At 48.1% G+C, this 20,888-nt stretch overlaps 1 protein-coding gene across 4 annotated transcripts in view; it reads right to left on the bottom strand.

Moving 5' to 3' along the window:
- RB1 (RB transcriptional corepressor 1) overlaps positions 1-13,443 on the bottom strand; it is an 80,531-nt gene extending 67,088 nt beyond the window's left edge. For 3 of the 4 annotated variants that reach the window (XM_081942188.1, XM_081942189.1, XM_081942190.1), the window contains exon 1: positions 13,189-13,443. In XM_081942188.1, the coding sequence (XP_081798314.1) occupies positions 13,189-13,331 (143 nt within the window). In that variant the 5' untranslated portion in view covers positions 13,332-13,443. Of the gene's footprint in view, positions 1-6,873; positions 7,073-13,188 lie in introns of those variants that run through there. The other variant, XM_081942191.1, reaches the window with a different exon arrangement.
- Positions 13,444-20,888: the final 7,445 nt, after the last annotated feature.

Here is a 20,888-nt window from a genome sequence, read left to right as displayed (position 1 = left end):
GTCTCTCTGTCTGTCTCTCTCTGTCTCTCTCCTTCTGTGTGTGTGTGTGTGTGTCTGTCTGTCTCTCCCAGTGGTGGGTTCCTGCCGGTTCGCACCGGTTCAGGCGAACCTGTTCGTGACCAGACCCGGAAGTAACTTCTGGGAACTGGCAACGACAACGGCCCTGTCGCTCAATCGCCGTTGCAGTCCCGTCGCAACTCGCTCGCTCCCCCGCCCGTCCGCACTAAACTAGGCTAGCCCAGCCCGCTGCTCACTGAATGGCTGGAGTCCAGCCAATCAGTGAGCGGCCTGGAGGTGACCCGTTTAAAAACGTGGCGCCAATGGCCAACATTCCTCTTTTGAAAAGAGTCTTTCTCTTTTGGAGACTTCTCTTTTCAAAAGAGTATTTCTTTCCCGAGCAGTCTCACATCGCGCTTGCTGACCGAGTCCTCCATTTCAAAACTCCCTTTCCTTCGCCTTCCAGGAGCTTGCTGCTTCCCTCAGGTAAGCAACTAAGCGCGAGGGGGGGCGACGGGACTCGGGAGGCTAGCTGAGCCAGCTTACGAAAGCCGCGGGCTGGTGTAGGCCACGGGGCCAAAGGTGGGTGGGCGGCGGTGGCCTAGCTTTCGCAAGGGAAGGCCTTCTTCAGGGCTTCCCTATCGAAAGCCGCGGGCTCGCGTACGCCACGCGGCAGAAGGTGGGCAGGCGGCGGCAGCAGCCTACGCCATGAGAGCGGGCAGGCGAGCGAGCGGTGGCAGCAGCGGCCTAGCTTTCGCGAGGGAAGGCCTTCTTCAGGCCTTCCCTATCGAAAGCGGCGGGCTCGCGTAGGCCACACAGCTGAAGGCAGGCAGGCGGCGGCCTACGTGACGAGGGCGGGCGGGTGAGCGAGTGGTGGCGGCAGCAGCCTAGCTTTCGCAAGGGAAGGCCTTCTTCGGGCCTTCCCTATCGGGGGCGGCGGCGGCGGCAGCCTACGCCACAAGGGCGGGTGGGCGAGCGGCGGCGGCAGCGGCCTAGCTTTCGCGAGGGAAGGCCTTCTTCAGGCCTTCCCTATCGAAAGCGGCGGGCTCGCGTAGGCCACACAGCTGAAGGCAGGCAGGCGGCGGCGGCCTACGTGACGAGGGCGGGCGGGTGAGCGAGCGGTGGCGGCAGCAGCCTAGCTTTCACAAGGGAAGGCCTTCTTCGGGCTTGTTTACATAGTATACTATGGCTGGTACAATACCTTAAAATAGTTACAGTATAAATTATTGCTGGTGGAATACTTAACAATGGTTTTTAAGGATTTTTTTTATTTATAGAATATCTTTTTTAAATTATTGTTTGGGAATTTTTATTTTTTAATTGTTTATAAAATATATTTACTACAAGAAATGTTATTCCTTTTTGCAAATGTTTTCTTTGTGATGCAATATGTTGCTTTTAAGTGTTCAGACCAGGTTTATGTGTCTCAAAGTGGCTGCTTTTCTATGGGCAGGCCAGGTTGGTGCAAGGCAGCTTTGTCAGATTTAGTGTGTTTCACCCTCGTTGTTTAGGTAATTCTGAGGAGGTTGATGGTTCTGTGAGCTTCCTGGCACTGTCCTTTATAATTTCCCACAATCTTGATGGTTTTTATTCCAGTGGCTTTGTCTTTCCTGTCCTTAGGGTTAGGGAAAAAAAACTGGTTTCATTTGCAGTCTTTTTTTTGGGGGGGGGATTCTTATTTTTTGGTGTTTTCTTGGCACTGTCATAGTTTGTGTGGGTGTGGGTGTGTAATGTCTCGCAGTTATCTACGCATTAATAATGATCTAGTAATATCTCCTTATACATTTTAGGGACCCTTCCTTACATAATTGGTGTTTTCTTTCATACTTTTGGATTTCTAATTTCTGTTTCCGTTAGTTAGCAATTGCTAAAACAAATCCCATGTGAAAAAGTATTCAAAGCCTTCTTGATTTTAATTGTCAATTTATTTATTCCTGCACATTGTAATATTTATTCATTTTCATATCTCTGTTTTTCCACTGTTGTGCAAACACAATTCCAGCAGCTGCTAACATGTGTAAAATTAAATATATATTGTACTCCCTTTCAAATAGCCAACAAAATATTTCTGGTTTTAATTCCATATCTTGCTTTACCATTGCTTCTAACCACTAACTTCTGAATAGCTACTTGCATATATTCCTGTTTTTTGGAACTGAGAACTAAATTTCAGAAAAAGGAAATCTGTATTGCTCTGGGAATCTACCTATGACATTCATTCTTGAACTAAAGTATATATTGTTCTGTCTTGCGGAGAACATAGGTGGACAAACGGAGGCGAGCCAGGACTTAACAAAATGCTAACAGTTTATTGCTAACAGGTTGCCAACGCGGCAATTCACATTTTGCGCGTTTAGCTAACAGGCAACAGCTGAGCTCTGCTTTGACAGCCTTTATATATGCCGGCTGTCAAGCAGCCAGCCAATCAGCGTTTAGCACAGCGCCCCCTAGTGAAATGGACCAGAGGGAAAACTTGTGATACATAACATATATCATTCCTGTTTGTTTATATCTTTCCTGTTTCTCATCCTTCCTGAAAAGACTGTACATTGTTGGTTGAAAGCAGAGGTCCCTTCTGTTACATGTAGTCCTCAGCTTACAACCACAATTGAGTCCAATATTGTTTTATTTCTTTGGCAGGCAGTTAGTATTACTTAGCATAATGAAGAAGAGGCAACAGAGTATGACTGCTTTCTTCTCAAAAAAACAAGAGTTGAGGAATCAGCTGATCCAAAACAGGCACCACCAGCAGCGCCAGCACCACCAGCAGCACGACCACTACCACCAGTTGAGGTCGGCGAAAACAGCAAGTCCATCGACTCCACTGAAGTACCACAACTTCCTGATTGCTGGAATTTGCAGCAATACAGACACTTCAAGGACAAGTATGATGGACTGGCAGTATCCGACAAGAAGGTGGGTTGTAAGTACTGTGCAAAACCCATGTTCTTGTTAAAGAAAGGTATTCATGTTTCCAAAGAGTGGAAACATTTCCAGGTGGCACCAGCAGGGAAAAGCAAGGATGTACAACAAGCATCGCTCAGAAAAAAATTAAGGGAACATTTTCAATAAAATGTTACCTCATTTGCGTGGAGAGCAGTAAGCAACGGGAGCAGGAAACTTTAACCAAATCCATGGATAAGTCAACTGAGAAACATTTATCCAGTACTTGCCCAATATTTTCTACTGTTTACGATCTGGCACAAAGATGTAATCAGACATTGAAGCAAGTAAATTTGCTAAATACGGTTGGAGTGGATGTGGGAGTTGGCTTCCATTCACGGAGATCTGCAGTGAAAATCGTTGAATTCATTGCAAACCAAATCAAGACCACCGTGTTTTCAAGGATTATTGCAAATAATCAAAAGGTGTGTCTAATAATTGATGAAGCCTCAATACTTTCAGTGAGAGCAGTGCTGATAGTTTTTGTTAGAGTTGAGGATCCAGAATGCCCAGCAACCATCTTCGTTGAGCTTCTGGAATTACAGAGACAAGATGCGGAGACCATATATTCCGCATCGATGGGAAGCTTGCATAGAGTTGGATTTACCACCGAATATCTACGGAAGAATTTAATCGCTTTCTGCTCCGATGGTGCCAACGTTATGCTTGGAAGAAAATCTGGAGTCAGCGCCAGAATAGCTCAAGACTTCCCAAACATCATGATCTGGCACTGCTGCACCACCGCCTGCAACTTGTGCTGGATGATGCAATAAGAGAAGTGAAGCAGATCAACCACTTCAAGATCTTCCTGGATAAAGTACACACCACCTTCCACAAATCCTACAAGAGTCAGAATGACCTCTTCCAAATCTCCAAACAATGGGCATAGAAATTGTGAAGATTGGAAGTTTTGGGACCAAGATGGGCTGCCTGTAGTTTAAGAGCAACCATGACTGTGTGGCGTGCTTATCCAGTGCTACATCAGTTTTTTCAGGGCAATGAAAGGTTCCCAGGCATGGCTTCCAGTTTTGAAAATTTAAATTTTTTGCAGGATTTGGCCCTGATGATTGACATCTTAAATGAGATTTCTCGTCTGTCAAATGCTCTACAGGGGAGAGAGACAAATATCATCATGGCCGAAAAGTTAGTATTGCGAACAATCGATGCTTTTGAAGTGCTTAGACAGAAAAAGAGCAAATATGAAAACCAACTTGTGGAACTGCTAAAAACACAAGCCTTCAAAAACATTAATTGAGCTCCAAATCAACAATTTGTTGCCCTTCCTCGTAACAAGCTTCTGTCAAGCATCATCACCAATTTGAAGAAAAGGCTGATGGATTGCAACCATCTAAGAACAGGTAGCCTATTGCCAGCTGCAAACAAGTTACACTTGTTTCCCTATCGGCGACGACCCACCTAGGCTCCTTGGTTTACCGAGGACCTGAGGGTGATGAAGCGCCATAGGAGACGCCTAGAGGGCAGGTGGAGGTCCTCACGCTCCGAATCTGACCGAACACAGGTAAGAGCCTATTCACGGACTTACCTTGTGGCATTAAGAGTGGCCAAACGCAGACATTGTGCCACTCTTATTGCGTCCGCCGATAACCGCCCTGCCGCCCTGTTTCGGGTGACCCGCTCTCTCTTATCACAGAGGACGCGGGAAGCCCCTTTACAGGGCAGAGCAGAGGAGTTTGGGGAATATCTGCAGGACAAAATCACTCAGATCCGGAGCGGATGGGCCCCCTTCAGTGGACCAGAGGAGCCGCCAACAGTGAGTCTTGTGAGACCATTCTGGGAGGAGTTTGATTCTGTTGCCCCCGAGGATTTGGATAGGTTGCGTGGACGGCTGCGACCGACCACATGTTTAATGGACCCGTGTCCCTCCTGGTTGGTACTGGCATCCTGGGAAGTGACACGAGGCTGGCTACTGGGCTTGGTGAACGCCTCTTTGAGCGAGGGGTCCTTACCTGCCGCCTTGAAAGAGGCGGTGGTGAGGCCCTTACTCAAGAGGCCTTCCCTTGACCCGTCGGAGCTAGCTAATTATCGTCCAGTCTCCAACCTTCCCTTTTTAGTGAAGGTTGTAGAGAATGTGGTGGCACAGCAGTTTCCACGACACCTTGAGGAATCCGAATATCTAGACCCACGCCAGTCCGGCTTCCGGCCCGGACATGGCACGGAGACGGCCTTGGTCGCGTTGGTCGATGATCTCTGGGTTGTTCCTCTATCCTGGTCCTATTAGATCTCTCGGCGGCTTTTGATACCATCGACCATGGTATCCTATTGCGCCGGCTGGGGGGGATGGGAGTTAGAGGCACCGTTCTGCGGTGGTTCGGCTCCTACCTCTCCGACCGGACGCAATGTGTGTTGGCAGGGGGGCAGAGGTCGACCCTCAGGCCACTCACTTGTGGGGTGCCTCAGGGGTCAGTCCTCTCGCCCCTTCTGTTCAACGCATATGTGAAGCCGCTGGGGGAGATCATCCGTGGTTTTGGGGTGGAGTATCATCTATACGCTGATGATACGCAGCTGTACATTTCCACCCCAGACCACCCCAACGAGGCTGTCGAGGTGATGATCCGGTGTTTGGAAGCCGTCGGGGTCTGGATGGGGGACAACAGACTCAAGCTCAACCCCTCCAAGACTGAGTGGCTGTGGCTACCGGCACCCCGGTTCAGTCAGTTGATTCCATCACTGACCATAGGGGGCGAGCAATTGCCCCCTGTGGAACAGGCGCGCAATTTGGGCGTCCTCCTAGATGCCCGGCTGTCAATGGATGACCATGTGGCAGCCGTGGCAAGGAGGGCGTTCCACCAGGTTCGCCTGGTGCGCCAATTGTGCCCCCTACTTGACCAGGATGCCCTACGCACGGTCACTCATGCACTGGTGACATCTCGGCTGGACTACTGCAATGCCCTCTACATGGGGCTTCCCTTGGGACGCGCTCGAAGACTGCAGCTAGTCCAGAACGCAGCCGCGTGGGCTATTATGGGGAGTACTAGGTACTCCCACGTAACACCGCTCCTGCGCGAGCTGCACTGGCTGCCTGTGGTCTTTCGGGTGCGTTTCAAGGTGTTAATTACCATCTTTAAAGCGTTCCATGGCTCAGGACCTAGGTACTTGCGGGATCGCATCCTACCACACACTTCCCTGCAACCGATTCGCTCTCACAGGGAAGGACGGGTGCCGTCCACTAAGCAATGCCAACGGGCGGCGCCTAGGAGTAGAGCCTTCTCTGTGATGGGCCCAACCCTCTGGAATGACCTCCCGCCCCGATATCAGAACCACCACCGACTTCTGCTCCTTCCGACAAAAACTGAAGACTCACCTGTTCCGTTTAGCCGGCCTGGCCCATTCATAGTCTTATTCTACCTCCTGGCAGATATTTTAATTGGGTATTTTTAGGGTTATTTAAATATTGTTTTTAACTGCTTTGCTTTTTGTACAGTTTCTTATTGCCTCCTCTTTTATGTTTGTATTTATGTTTGTATTTTCTATCTATTGATGTGTTTTATCTGACTGTACACCGCCCCGAGTCCCTCTGGGGAGAGGGGGCAGTATAAAAGTCTAAATAAAAGTAAAGTAAAGTAAAGTAAAGTAAAGTATCACATATTTGGAGCCAGATTACTGGAAAATTGAAGATGTAGTCGTTCCATGGGCTGAGGCAGAGGAAGCATTGGTTGCATTTGGCAGCATTTTTAATTATGAAATTAATTTAAACAACTAGAGATTTTTTGGAAAATGTGCTGAAAAATCCAGAGAAGTACAAAATTCCTGACAACATCAGAAAAGCTAGAGATATTGTCAGGACAATTGCTGTTAGTTCAGCAGAGGCAGAAAGGGGTTTCTCAAAAATGAACCTCATATGTTCAGAGCAAAGAACATGCCTAATTGTTCCAAACATAAGTAATCTGATGGTGATAAGTGTTGTTGGCATACCTGTTGAGAGATGAGACTCAATTCCTGCAGTGAAAGTTTGGCTCAGAGTGCACCACCACACTGCTGATGATCCACGAGTAAAGATGAGGAAAGCTGCAACAGAGGAATCTGGAAGCCTAAGAACAGTATGGAGATATCAACAACCAGAAAAACAATAAAGCAAGTAAGTACTTGAGTGTATCTCTTTCATTGTGTTATTCTTATGTAAGGTGTAAGTGCAAGCAATTAAGGTCTTGCTTTCTGTGTCTGTCCTTTGTGCAGGTTGTTGGAGCAAAGTAAATTGATAAGGTGGTGTGCAGAAGACCGGCAAGCCAGTGATCCCTCTTCTGTAAGTAGCTGTCTTTATTGCTGGGTGTAGTGTGGTCTGTGCTGTGTTCATCCTTGAGATAGTGAAGTGCAAGCAATTAAGGTCATGCTTTCTGTGTCTGTTCTTTGTGCAGGTTGTTGGAGCAAAGTAAATTGATAAGGTGGTGTGCAGAAGACCGGCAAGCCAGTGATCCCTCCTCTGTAAGTAGCTGTCTTTATTGCTGGGTGTGGTGTGGTCTGTGCTGTGCTGTGTTCATCCTTGAAATAGTGAAGTGCAAGCAATTAAGGTCTTGCTTTCTGTGTCTCTTCTTTGTGCAGGTTGTTGGAGCAAGGTGGTGAGGTGGTGGTGCAGAAGACGCAAAAAAGGAGAGTAATTTTCCTTTTCTATTATTTTGTGTGCTGGTTTCATCCCAATGCAGTGCATGCAATGAAAGAGTTCATTTCTGTGTCTCTTCTTTGTGCAGCCCATTCACTGGAGTCCGTGATACTGAAGACTGGCAAGAACAGTCGTCTTCCTTCTGTAAGTAGCTCTTTTATTGTTTTTGTATTTTAATCTTATTGTAGTTCATCCATTGGTGCAAAGAATTCAGTGACATCGTCTTCGCCACTCCCACCTGGTCACATGGACGGCAAGCCACTCCCACCTGGTCACATGGACGGCAAGCCACTCCCACCTGGTCACATGGGTGGCAAGCCACTCCCACCACGTCACATGGGCGGCAAGCCACTCCCACCAGGTCACATGGGCGGCAAGCCACTCCCACAAAGGAGGCCACACCCACAGAGTAGGTTCCAAAAAAATTTGAAACCCATCACTGGTCTCTCCCCTCCCTTAGTCTCTCTCTGTCACTCTGTGTATATGTATGTGTGTGTCTGTCTCTCTCACACACACTCACTGTGTCTCTGTCTCTCTCCGTCTGTCTGTCTCTCCCTCCCTTCCTCCCTCCCCCTCTCTGTCTCTATCTCTATGTCTGTCCGTGTCTCTCTGATTCCCTCCCTCCCTCCCTCTCTCTGTGTGCCTCTGTCTGTCTGTCTTTCTCTCTCACACACACAGACACACACATACTGTGGTCGCCTCATTGAGTGTTCCAATCACATTTGAAACACTCAACAAATGGCCTGCATTTATGGTTTTTTGCAGCATTCTGCAGTCATAGGACCAAAATATATGGTTAAAAGTACCTGGCAGCGGTGTTTTTCCCTGGGGGCTCCGCAGAACATCCCAAGATCGATGCCACCACATCTGCCCTCTTCGGGGACAGGTCCTCTTTCAGATGCACGAGGCCCCGCTGGTCCCCTCGCGTTCCTCGTCTTCCGGCCACGGCCCCATGCCGTGAAAAATATAGGGGTGCGCACGCCCTGCATAATTACAGCCCAGAGCAGGACCAAAGCCCCTCTCCCAACTGGTCCTTCCTCCCTTGGAGGGCTTTGGAGGGAAGCTTCTGCAGAAGCCCAGGCGAGTGAGAACAAGTTCCCACTGTTATAAAGTGGGAACTGTTATAACACTGTTATAACACTGTTATAGAGGCTGCAATTGTACGGGGTGTGCGCACACCTATGTTTTTCATGGCGTGGAGCTGCAGCAAGGCTCTGTGCGGCTGGTGGTGACTCTGGAACCCAGCCGGGAAGGCAAGGAACCAGGCTCCCTGTGGATGGGCTCCGGAGTAATTGCCGGCAACGATGTGGTGGCATCAGTGTTGGGATGTTCTGCGGAACCCCCCAGGGAAAAACGCCGTCGGGGATGGTTTTTTAACCAGTCAGCTGTCAGAGAGAAGAGGGCAGCACGTGCCTGTGGGCTTGTGCAACAGCCGAATCCTCGCCTCCTGTTCCTTCTTTGGCTGCTGCACAAGCCCACATGGCGTGCGCTGCCCTCTTCTCTCTGACAGCTGCCTTGTTTCCAATGGAGGGGGTGGAGAATTCATGTGTTTTCCTCCCTCTGCATGGATTTCCCACCCCCTATTGGTAACAAGGCAGTTGTTGGCGGGGCAAGCCTAGTGTGGACAGGCGGGGCAAGCGAGCAGGGATTGGGTGGGCAGGGAGAGCAAGCAAGGGGCAGGCAATGGGAGGGAGCGCTCCGGTACGTGGCCTACGGAAGAATGGGTACCGGAAGACACACTAAATTTGACAAACAGGTACATGCGTACCGGGGCATACCCCCTGAAACCCACCCCTGGGTGTGAAAAATGGTCATGTCAGTCCCTGAAGCCTTCGGAACGCTTAAAACCACCCTCCGAGCAAACCGGAACCGCGTGCCATAGGTTCGCCATCACGGCCGTAGACAGTTCTTACAAGGTCAGAAAAAAAATCAGGCCGAAACCAGACTAGTTATTTAACCAAAAAGAACAGGTGGAAAATATTCCTCCCAACCTTCACAATGATTGCAGTAAATCTGTTACATCCTGCAGGATGGGAGAAAAAAGGCACAATTTAAAATTTAACTTCACTGTAAATGGCACTTGATACATAGCACTGAAATTTTCATGTTTCTTTAGCATTTACCTTACCTTACCTTTACCTTTATTTCGATTTTTATACCGCCCCCTCTCCCCAAAGGGACTCGGGGCAGTGTACAGTCAAATGAAATAGATAAAATGGACTACAAACATGCAAACATAAAAACATAGAAGAGGAGGCAATACAACACTGTACAGGTAAAGCAGATAAAAACAGTATATCAACAATCCTAAAAATACCCAATTAAAATTACCCAGTTAAAATATATCTGCCAAGAGGTATAATAAGGTTATGAATGGTCCAGGCCGGCTAAACGGAACAGGTGAGTCTTCAGTTTTCGTCGAAAGGAGAGAAAGTCGGTGGTGGTTCTGATTTCTACAACAAATCTCTTTTCTATTAAGAAGAGTTGTGCAACCTATTGTTGTGCCTGCTCCCAATCTAGTCCCAGTCTTGCTGAGCAAAGCCCAACATCAGGTTAAAGTCATGACAAAAAAGGAGCCAATATTTAGCCAAACTTAGGTTCAAGCTTTCACAACAAATTATACTCTTCTAAAAATGCAGCTATGGCTCAACTGAATTTTATTAATCCAATACCAAATACTATCTCCTGAAAAGAGAGGGCTCATCTCCCACCAGCCTTGCCCTCAGTTTTCTTTAATATGACTGCTGCTGCTGAAAAGCTGGATAGATTGGAAAATCACATAAAGTGTTCTTAAAAGATCACCTAAAGCAGTGGTCGGCAAGCCGCGGCTCGCGAGCCACATGCGGCTCTTTACACACTTTAATGCGGCTCTTCTGTGTGCCGGGCGCCCGCTCCCCTCCCTCCTCTCAGGCAGCCGCCCCAAAAGTCAGGACTCTGCAGCTAGCCTCTGTAATTGCGCCTATGTTTTCCACGGCGTGGAGCAGCGGCGAGGCTCTGCGCGGCCAGCAATGACTCCGGGGGCCATCTGGGAAGACGAGGAACGCGAGGGGAGACCCTGCCCCCCACTGATGGCCTCCGGAATCATCGCTGGCCGCGCAGAGCTCGCCGCTGCTCCACGCCGTGGAAAACATAGGCGCAATTACAGCCCGGAGCAGGAGCAAAGCCCCTTTCCCAACTGGCCCTTCCTCCCTCGGAACGCTTCGGAGGGAAGCTTCTGCAAAAGCCCGGGCGAGTGACAAGAAGTTCCCGCCGTTACGAAGTCTCCGAGGCTGTAATTTTCTGACCTGTGTGCGCGCGCCTGTTTTCCACGGTGTGAAGCAGCGGCGAGCGATGATTCCGGAGGCCATCAGTGGGGGGGCAGGGTCCTCCCTCGCGTTCCTCATGTTCCCGGATGGCCCCCGGAATCATCGCTCGCCGCACAGAATCTCGCCGCTGCTCTACGCAGTGGAAAACAGGCGCGCACGCACAGGTCAGAAAATTACAGCCTCGGAGACTTCGTAACGGCGGGAACTTGTCGTCACTCGCCCGGGCTTTTGCAGAAGCTTCCCTCCGAAGCGTTCCGAGGGAGGAAGGGCCAGTTGGGAAAGGGGCTTTGCTCCTGCTCCGGGCTGTAAGCTTCCCTCCGAAGTCTTGGGATGTTCTGAGGAGCCCCCCAAGGCAAAACGCGGCTGCCAGGTAGTTAAAAGTACCTCTCTGATTCTGTCAGACTCTGTCAGTCTCTCTCTGATTCCCTCTCTCACTCCCTCTCTCTGTTCCTCTCTCTGTCTGTCTGTCTGTCTGTCTTACTCACACACACACACACACACACACACACACACACACACAGAGGGGGGGAGGGAGGGAGAGAAAGATAGACAGACAGAGAGAGAGACACACACAGAGTGAGTGATTAAGTGAATGAGTGAGAGACAGACACACCCACATACACAGAGTGACAGAGAGAGAGGAAGGGAGGGGAGAGAGACAGAGGGAGAGATAAAGACAGACACACAAACACACAGAGTGAGTGAGAGACAGAGACACACACACACACACAGAGTGACAGAGATGGGGGGAGGAGGAGAGAGAGACAGAGATACAGAGAGAGACAGACAGACAGACACCCAGAGAAAATGACAGAGGGAGACAGAGAGGGAGAGAGAGACAAAGAGCCAGAGAGAGAGAGAGAAAGAAAAAGAAAAAAAGAAAGAAAGTGGGAGAGAGAGATGAAATTAAAAACAACATACAAACCTGACTTACTCAAACTATCCAAGGAAATGCAAGGCCAATGCTCACATTAGTGGTTGTGACTTTGTCAGTCATTGTCAGGATGTAATTTTCTCTACATTGTAAGGCAAATTTTACGGAATTTAACGTTATCGATAAATAATATCATTCTAAAGTTTTTGTTTTATTAGTTGTGTTATTTGTATCCTCCCAACCTATGTGGATACTTGCATGCAGAATATTCTCAATAAAAACTTATTGAAACTAAAAACAGTGTACCATCCTATGTATTTTCGGTTTTAAAAATGTGGCTCTCAAAATAAATTTCAATCGTGGTTTTGGCGAGATTTGGCTCAATTGAAAAAAAAGGTTGCCCACCACTGACCTAAAGTGATCTTTTAATATTTTCCATAATAAACAAGTACTTTCTTCTTTCCAGTTGTTACTTCTATATTATTCTCCCCGGTTTTCTATTCCTTCTTCTGTTTAACCCCTTCCTAGGATATCTCCATCTTGGCTTTTCTTTTACTATTACTGCTTTAGGGAAGGAGTAGTCATATATCTGTGAAGGATGTATGGTTTTTACATTATAGCAGTTAGAGAAAAGGATTTTACAGGAAACTAATTTTAATCAGTAATTATTATTTTGAGTTTGTTATAGCATTGCCTTTCCTTTGCAATATAATTTCTTGCACGCACGCACACACACACACATATACACAATTGTCGTTTGCAGGTATTTATTGTGGAGAGAGAAATCTCAAGAACTTGGCAATGTTTATAATTTTTTTCTGTTTCTTTTGCAAGGTCATCTATCTCCCAGGTAAAATTCAGATTATGATGAGCCTAACGGCCACAAATGAAAACTGCACAGGCAACAAGAGAGAGAAACATGTTCTCAATTCTATGCTTAGCAGCCATTACATCTGATCAATAAGGCAAACGCTGAGAATGACGCCTGAAATTCCTCTGTTCTGTTAAATATCACTGATCTCAAAACTCAGTACTATCAGGATGGACGTTTATTTACATGTATGTTTGGTCTCCTGAGCATCTTTTCCAAGCCATCAAGCTGTTTCACTCCTCTTGGGACCTCGTTTGGCACCCATTCGATTTCCAAGAGGAAATAAGGGCGACAGCTTTTAAAACGGGAAAGGCTCGACTGGTAATTTTATTTTATTTAGATTACTTTATTTTCGATGTAACAAACAAGCTCGGGGAGGGAGGGGGCAAATGCAGCCATGAGTCCCAGAAATATAACTTCCTTCCTTGCACCGAAAAGAAGATGGCAACCTACGGGCCACGTAAAAGGAGCTGGACTGACGGCGCTCTCTCCGCTCCCCTGACCCAGCTCTTGCTGCCCCACGCCTCACTCCAACCCCACCGTCCGCCCCCAGGAGAGAGATACCGACGCGGAGCGAACTGACCTGTCAGGAGCCTGGGGGGCGGCGGCGGCGGGCGTTTCAGATTCCCCCGCGGACTCGGAGCTGTCGTCCATCTGGCTTGGGGGGACAGTTCCCATTTTCCGGGGAGGGCTGGTCGGCGCCATGTTCGACGCCTCCAGCCACATAGAGGTTCCCCCGGGAGCCTAGACGCTGCTGCAGAAAAGGCCGGCTGCTACCGTAGTCGCCTTCCTCAAAGCATCCCCACCCGTCTCCCAAACCGCGGGAAAATGCTTCACGCCCCGCCCCCAGACGTCACTTCTGGCGAAGCACTCCGGCGGAGTCTGCCATAGAGATACACCGTCAGATGCGCTCGCACTCAGCCGAGGCTTCCTGGGCGCGGAGCTGGTTTTCGCGGCCTTGACGGTGTGAACGCTATTTCTACCTATATGATCATGATTTACCATGTATAGCTTTTTTTGTACACTGAGAGCATATGCACCGAAGACAAATTCCTTGTGTGTCCAGTCACACTTGGCCAATAAAGAATATTCTACTCTATTTCAGCCTTGCACCCACCGACCTTGTTCCAAACTGGCCACATTTTCTCAGAGTAACGAGTGAATCCGAGCTTTAACTCTCAACGTTTCTATCTCTGTAACGTTTTCGGAACAGGGAAGGAGGGAAGCAGTGAATCAAACCTGTTATTGCGTAGTGTCTCTTAAGAGGCCCGGCATAAAGAAAGGGGAAAGGCGACCACCCGGGGAGAATAGGGGGATCTCAAAAGTTGTTTTAACGGCAGGAGTGTTTGCTGCTACCCTTTTCTAACCCTTCTGCTGGAGTCCCGGAGGCTCCCTAATGGGAGCCAATAACCACTGATATGGTTTAGTGACTGCTTTTATACTAACAGTAGATGTGCCAACAATTATTGCTGTCGACCCTTTTCGCTACGTTTGCTGGGCGGAAGCCTTGTTTGCGGGCGGCTTGTCGCTTTGCATCGCCAAGTCAACAAGGTTGGTTCTATGCAAGTCATAATCCACCAATCATCAGCTAACTATTGTTGGAAGAAATGTCCTTCTGCGTTCGCCCCCAAGTGGGGAAAACGACACTGGAGGCATGGAGGCTGCTTAGAAAAACGGTTTAATGTTTTAATGGAGGACAGGACTGCATGGCTGGAGGTCCTGGGGAAAAAGGTGATCACATGCTTCCAGGTGTTGGGTGAAGAAGAAGAAGAAAAGGGGAGAGGGGAAAAAAGGGTTGAAGAAGGACTTGCAGGGCTTTTTATAATCAGTTCAGCCCCACCTATCTGTTTCCTGTTCCTGTGTTAGAAATGTATTCTGATTGGTTGGCAGACTCACAGGGGCCCATGCAAAGGCAATCCTCTAGGCCCGTGATGGCGAACCTATGGCACGCGTGCCACAAGTGGCACGCGGAGCCATTTGCCAGGGCACGCGAGGCGCTGCCCTGTCAGCTAGCCAGCGCGCATGCGCGCGCTGGCCAAATGAGTTCACCTTTTTAAAAGCTATTTTTCGCCTTCCCCAGGCTCCAGAGGCTTTATAGGAGCCTGGGGAGGGCGAAAAGAGCCTCCCCCGCCCCCTCCGGAGGCTTCAGAGAACGTCCGGAGGCTTCCCTGAAGCCTTCGGAACACTTAAAACCACCCTCCGAGCAACCCGGAAGTGACTTCCGGGTTGCTCGGATGGTCGTTTTAAGCGCTCTGAAGGCTTCAGGGAAGCCTCGGGACGGTCCCTGAACAGGCACGAGACGTGCGTCTCCATCGCCCGGGCCCGGATCGCCTCCACTGCGGGGCGCCTCAGGCTCGGCGTCCTTGCACCCGGCCTTCACATCGCTGCCGCCACCGCTGCCACCGCTGCTAGGACGGGCTCGGCCGAAGGGAAGTCCGTCAGGCCTCGGCCGCGCCGCCCTCGCCTCCTCCTCCTCCTCCTCTAGCCGCGCCATCGCAAGGATTAAGGCGAAAGGGGGCGGGAACGGGGAAAGCGAAGAGGGCTTTGCATGATTTTTTCGCCTTCCCCAGGCTCCAGAGGCTTTATAGGAGCCTGAGGGAGGGCGAAAAGAGCCTCCCCCGCCCCCCGGAGGCTTCATGGAACATCCGGAGGCTTCCCTTACTACATCGCAAGGATTAAGGCGAAAGGGGGGGGGACGGGGAAAGCGAAGGGGGCTTTGTTGTCCTCCTTCTCCTTTCCCCCTCCTCTAGCCGCGCCATCGCAAGAATTAAGGTGAAGGGGGGGGGACGGGGAAAGCGAAGGGGGCTTTGTTGTCCTCCTTCTCCTCCTCCTTTCCCCCTCCGGCTCGAACGCGGCGCCGGCAGGCAGCGAACGAGTCGGAGCCTGCCGACTGGAGGAAGAGGGTGAGAGGCGGGTCCTGTGAACGGCGGCAGCAGCGGCGGCAAAAGTCGTAACTCGGTGGCGGGCCGCCCCGGCTGGGAGACAAAGGAGGGGAAAGGCGGCAGGCAGCCGAGTTGCGACTATTGTCGCCGCTGCTGCCGCCGTTCACAGGACCAGCCTCTCACCCTCTTCCTCCAGTCAGCAGGCTCCGACTCGTTCGCTGCCTGCCGGGCCCCGGCACCACGTTCGAGCCGGAGGGGGAAAGGAGGAGAAGGAGGACAACAAAGCCTCCTTCGCTTTCCCCATCCTCCCCCTTTCGCCTTAATCCTTGCGATGGCGCGGGTAGAGGAGGAGGAGGAGGAGGCGAGGGCGGCGCGGCCAAACCCTGACGGACTTCCCTTCGGCCGAGCCCGTCCTAGCGGCGGTGGCGGCGGCAGCGATGTGAAGCCTGAGGCGCCGCGCAGCGGAGGCAATCCGGGCCCGGGCGATGGAGACGCACGTCTCGTGCCTGTTCAGGGACCGTCCCGAGGTTTCCCTGAAGCCTTCAGAGCGCTTAAAACGACCATCCGAGCAACCCGGAAGTCACTTCCGGGTTGCTCGGAGGGTGGTTTTAAGTGTTCCGAAGGCTTCAGGGAAGCCTCCGGACGTTCCCTGAAGCCTCTGGAGGGGGCAGGGGGGCTCTTTTCGCCCTCCCCAGGCTCCTATAAAGCCTCTGGAGCCTGGGGAAGGCAAAAAAATCATGCAAAAATGGGCGTGTTTTGCGCGCATGCGCACTGGGGGCGCGTTGCATTATGGGTGCGGCACGCCCGCACACGACCCCCCCCGCGCTCCCCCCACTTGTGGCACGCGAGCCAAAAAAGGTTCGCCATCGCTGCTCTAGGCTGAGTTTTGAATCCAGGTTTGATTGAGTTCAGATGCCATGTGGTCAGTTGAGAAAAGGCTTATATTATCATGCCTTCATTCCCATCCCCCTGGAGCTGAAGGGGAGAACTCTTTTATTATGTAAACGGACTGGCTCAGGCTTTAATGGCTCATGGACAAACGGTGGGGGCAGGAAGCTGCAGGGAGAGTTACCTTGTCTTTTTGAAACATGTTTCTTTTCACATCCAGAGAAATATTCTGCCTTTTCAATATTTCCTAGGATATTTCATTTTTCTGGGAGAGGGCTGGGTGATAACTTCCTACACTACTTTTATCAATATTTCACATGATCACAAATCAAAGTGAATTAATGTTCACACAGAAGTAATCAGAATTTAAAACTTTGTTCAAATTGAAAATTACAATAATTTAAAGGGTTACACAATGTGTTACCACATAATTTTTATATTTGTAACCCACCTTTATTACTTTTACAAATAATTCAAGAAGGCAAACCTATCCAACACCCCTTTCTCTTCCTATTTTCCCAAAAATAAACCTGTGAGGTGTGTTGGGCTGAGTGACTGGAAACAACAAGTCCAAAGTTCCCATACATAGTTTAGAGAAGAGTCAGTTCAACCATCCTTTCTCTCTGCAATTGTGGTCAAAAATTATTCTTCCATTGTTTAGAGGAAGTGAAAGTAAGTTTTTTAACTCTCTCTCTCTCTCTCCTATGACTTCCGCTGTACACCACTCTAACAATTCCAAGCATCCCATGTATTATTTACTCTGATCATCTATCAGTCTAAACATTCTTACCTAAAGGCTACATAGTACTTCCTAGTCTGGTATTTATTCTGTATGTAATCAATCCATTTTACCCATTCCTGTGTATAATTCTCCTGCTTCTGAGCTTTTAGGAAAGCTGAAATTTTTGCCATTTCGGCGAACCCCGCCACCTTCTGAATCCATTGATCAATTGTCAGTAAAAAATCTTTTTCCCAATGTTGCGCAATCAACAACCTAGCTGCTGTGACCAGTTTTGTTTCCCCTTTAGTAAAGTCCTTAGTTATACCCAGTAAAAACATTTGCGGAGTTTTTATTTTCCCAAACCAATCTGCTACATGCGTCAATACCGCAGCTTCATAATACAATCGGGGGTTTGGGAATCTAAGGCCACCTCTTTCACGAGTATCTTGCATAATCTTCATCTTTACTCTCGGTTTTTTCTCCTTCCAAACAAATTTATTTAATGTTGCTTGCCATTTTAACGAAGTTTTATCTGATTTAAGCACCGGTATCATCTGGAACAAAAAGATGAATCTAGGTAGAATGTTCATTTTAATTGCTGAAATCCTTCCAAGCAAAGATAATTGTAACTTTTTCCACACTTGAAAACCCGGACACCATGCCAAATTCTGCTATGATATTTTTCATCTGGATTATTGAGTTCAAAGGATATGAAAGGGTAACAACCAGATCGTCGGCAAATGCTCTAGTTCTGTATTCCTTTTGCCTGATAGCTATGCCATCTAAGGATTTTGAGTCCCGAATTGCGTTCAATAAGACTTCCAAAGTTAAAATAAATAACAATGGAGATAATGGGCAACCTTGTCTTGTGCCTTTTTGTATCTCAAAAGTTGTTGACAAATTTCCATTAATAATAAGTTATGCATTTTGTTGCTGGTAAATTGCTCCAATCGCCTGCCGAAATCGTGGTCCCATATCCATCTTTTCCAAAGTCTTGGTTAGAAAATTCCAATTCACTCGATCAAAGGCCTTCTCTGCATCCAAGAAGACCAGCACTGCAGAGATCTGCTTATTCTTATCAAGATAGTCAATTAAATCTATGAGTTGCCTTACATTCTCCTTCATGTGTCTACCTTCAATAAATCCTGCTTGATCATGATGAATAATCTCTTGGATAACCGGCATCAATCTGTTGGCTAGTACCTTAGCAAATATTTTATAATCTGTGTTCAGAAGAGATATCGGTCTGTAATCCTCTGGTTTCTTAGGGCCCTCTTTGTCTTTGGGTATCAATGATATAAAAGCCGCTTTCCATGAGGAGGGTATTTTACCTCCTTGCTGTATATTACAAAATAGTTGTGTAAGATATTCAATCATTTCCAGTTGTAAAGTTTTATAGTACATTGCAGTCAAGCCGTCAGTCCCTGGAGCCTTAGCTAGTTTAAGTTGATTTATAGCTAAAGTAATCTCATCAGCAGTTATTAGACGTTCCAAATTTGCCTTTTGAAGCATGGGTATTTTAGTAACCCTTTTTCCTTCCAAAAAATCATCTACTGTTCTGTATATTATCCTGTACATATAACTTAGCATAATAGTCCACAAATGATTTTTTAATCAAATCTTGTTGATATACCGTTTTCCCTCCATACTCGATCAATAATTCTGTCATTCGCATTCTTTTTTAAGGTATAAGCCAACCACCTACCACGTTTATTAGCATTAGCAAAAGTATTATGTTTAGCAAATTGTAGGTTGGTTGCTGTTTGTTCTGCTATAAGCATTTGAAATTGATCTTTCAACAACTTTATCGCCATCTGGAGCGCCTCATTTTTCGGGGTTGCTATAAGTAACTGTTCCTTATTTTTTATTTCATCTTCCAGTTCCATTCTCCTTTTCTGTCTAATTTGTTTATGTTTGAAATTCATATGCATCGGGACCCCACGCATGTAAGCTTTACTTGCATCCGAAACTGTTTCAATGGGAGTACCCTTATTCATATTAAACCTGAAAAATTCCTTCATGTGTTTTTTAAGTTCATCAACATTTTTCTCATATCTAAATAAATTTTCATTTACTCTCCAAGACATTCTTGGCCTCTTCCCTAACTCAATTTCTAACCACACCGGGCTATGGTCAGTAAGTGTCCTGGAGAATATCTTAGCTTTCTTAGCTTTAAGAAGTAAATCCGGTGTTAACAAAAAGAAATCAATCCTTGAAAAGGATTTATGTCTATCTGAGTAGAAAGAAAAGTCCATCTCATTTGGATGTTGTGTCCTCCAAACATCTTTTAATTTCAAGTCATCTTGTAAGTCAAAAAAAGCCTTTGGTAATTTGGTAATGAATTTAGTCGTTGTCCTCTTATCTATCCTTGGAGAGATCACTCCATTCCAATCTCCCATAATTAAAATACTCTTAAAATTCCAATCTAAGAGTTTTAACTGAAGCATCTTATAAAAACTTTCTTGTTGTTGATTAGGTGCATAAATTACTACAACCAAAATAGCACCAAAGTCTGTATCAAGTTCAATTGCTATATATCTACCATTGTCATCTGCCTCTATAACCTTAGTTGGGAATCTTTTGTTTATATATATCACCACTCCATTTTTCTTTACCAAATTAGAGGCAGCATACAATGTTCCCAATTTTGAATTCATTAAGTACTTCTGGTCTTGTAGCCTAATATGAGTCTCTTGAAGACAAACAACATCATTATTAAATTGCTTCAAATAATAAAATATTTTTTCCTTTTTTGTGGAGAGTTCAATCCATTCACATTCCAAGATAATAACTTAAACATCTTTGGGTCTGATCTGGAGCGTTGAAAGCATTTGCTGAAGATCTCTCTCCACAAGACTAATCTTCGGCCCTGCTCTTCCCATGGCTCCAGTTTGTTTCTTAGCTTCTTTCTTAGCACATTGTGTTTGGGGGTCCCCCTGCTTGTGAGATTCTAGGATTTGTCTAGTCGTGGATCTAGTAACACGTTCCACAGGCTTAAGTATCGGCATTTCAATGAGGGTCTTAGACGGTTCTTCTTCCAAGAAGGAGCTCAACAGAGATCTGGAGGGGTCTACTCGTGATCCACTAACAGCACCCTGAACTTACTTCTCTTTTTGCATCTGCTTTCTTTGTTCTTCTGACTCTTTTTCAAACAGCCTCTGCTCTAAGACATTCAAATCTGCTGGTGTTGGTGTAGATCAGCGGTTCTCAAATAGTGGGGCGCGCCCCCCTGGGGGGCGCGAGGCTCCGTAAAGGGGGGCGCGAAGGCTCCCTTTCCATCTGGGAGCAACGGCGGCGAAGGCCTGGGCGAGGCATAATATAACCCGCCTGGAAGTGGCAGCACTTCGGACTGTGGATTTTCATTGGAGCTGCGGGCTGGAGCTGTGCAAGAAGCCTGCTAGGGCGGGGGTGGGAGGGAGGGAAGCATGGGACCGCCCGTCTTCGCCACCGCGTAGCTCGCCTCCCCGCCAGCAGCTCCACCGCCAGCATTCCATCTGGAAGCGGAAGTGCAACAGCCGCTGTTGGGGAAGGGACAAAGGGGCGGCGGTCGCCCGATCTTGCCACCGCCACCCCTTCGCCCCTGGTAACGGCGACTGTTGTGCTGCTGCTTCCAGCTGGGATGCTGGAGGAGCTGCTGGCAGGGAGGGAGGGGAGGAGGGAGTAAGGATAGACAAGCAAGAGGGAAAGAGGAAAGAAAGCAGGAGGGCAGAAGGGAGGTGGAAGGAAGGAAAGAAAAGCAGACACGCCGGAGGGAAAGAGGAAAGAAGGCAAGCAGGCAGGAAGGAGGCAGAA

The sequence above is a fragment of the Natrix helvetica genome (genome assembly GCF_964273705.1).
Source record: "Natrix helvetica genome assembly, chromosome: 2".
NCBI lineage: Eukaryota > Metazoa > Chordata > Lepidosauria > Squamata > Natricidae > Natrix > Natrix helvetica.
This window is presented reverse-complemented; position numbering and strand designations above follow the sequence as displayed.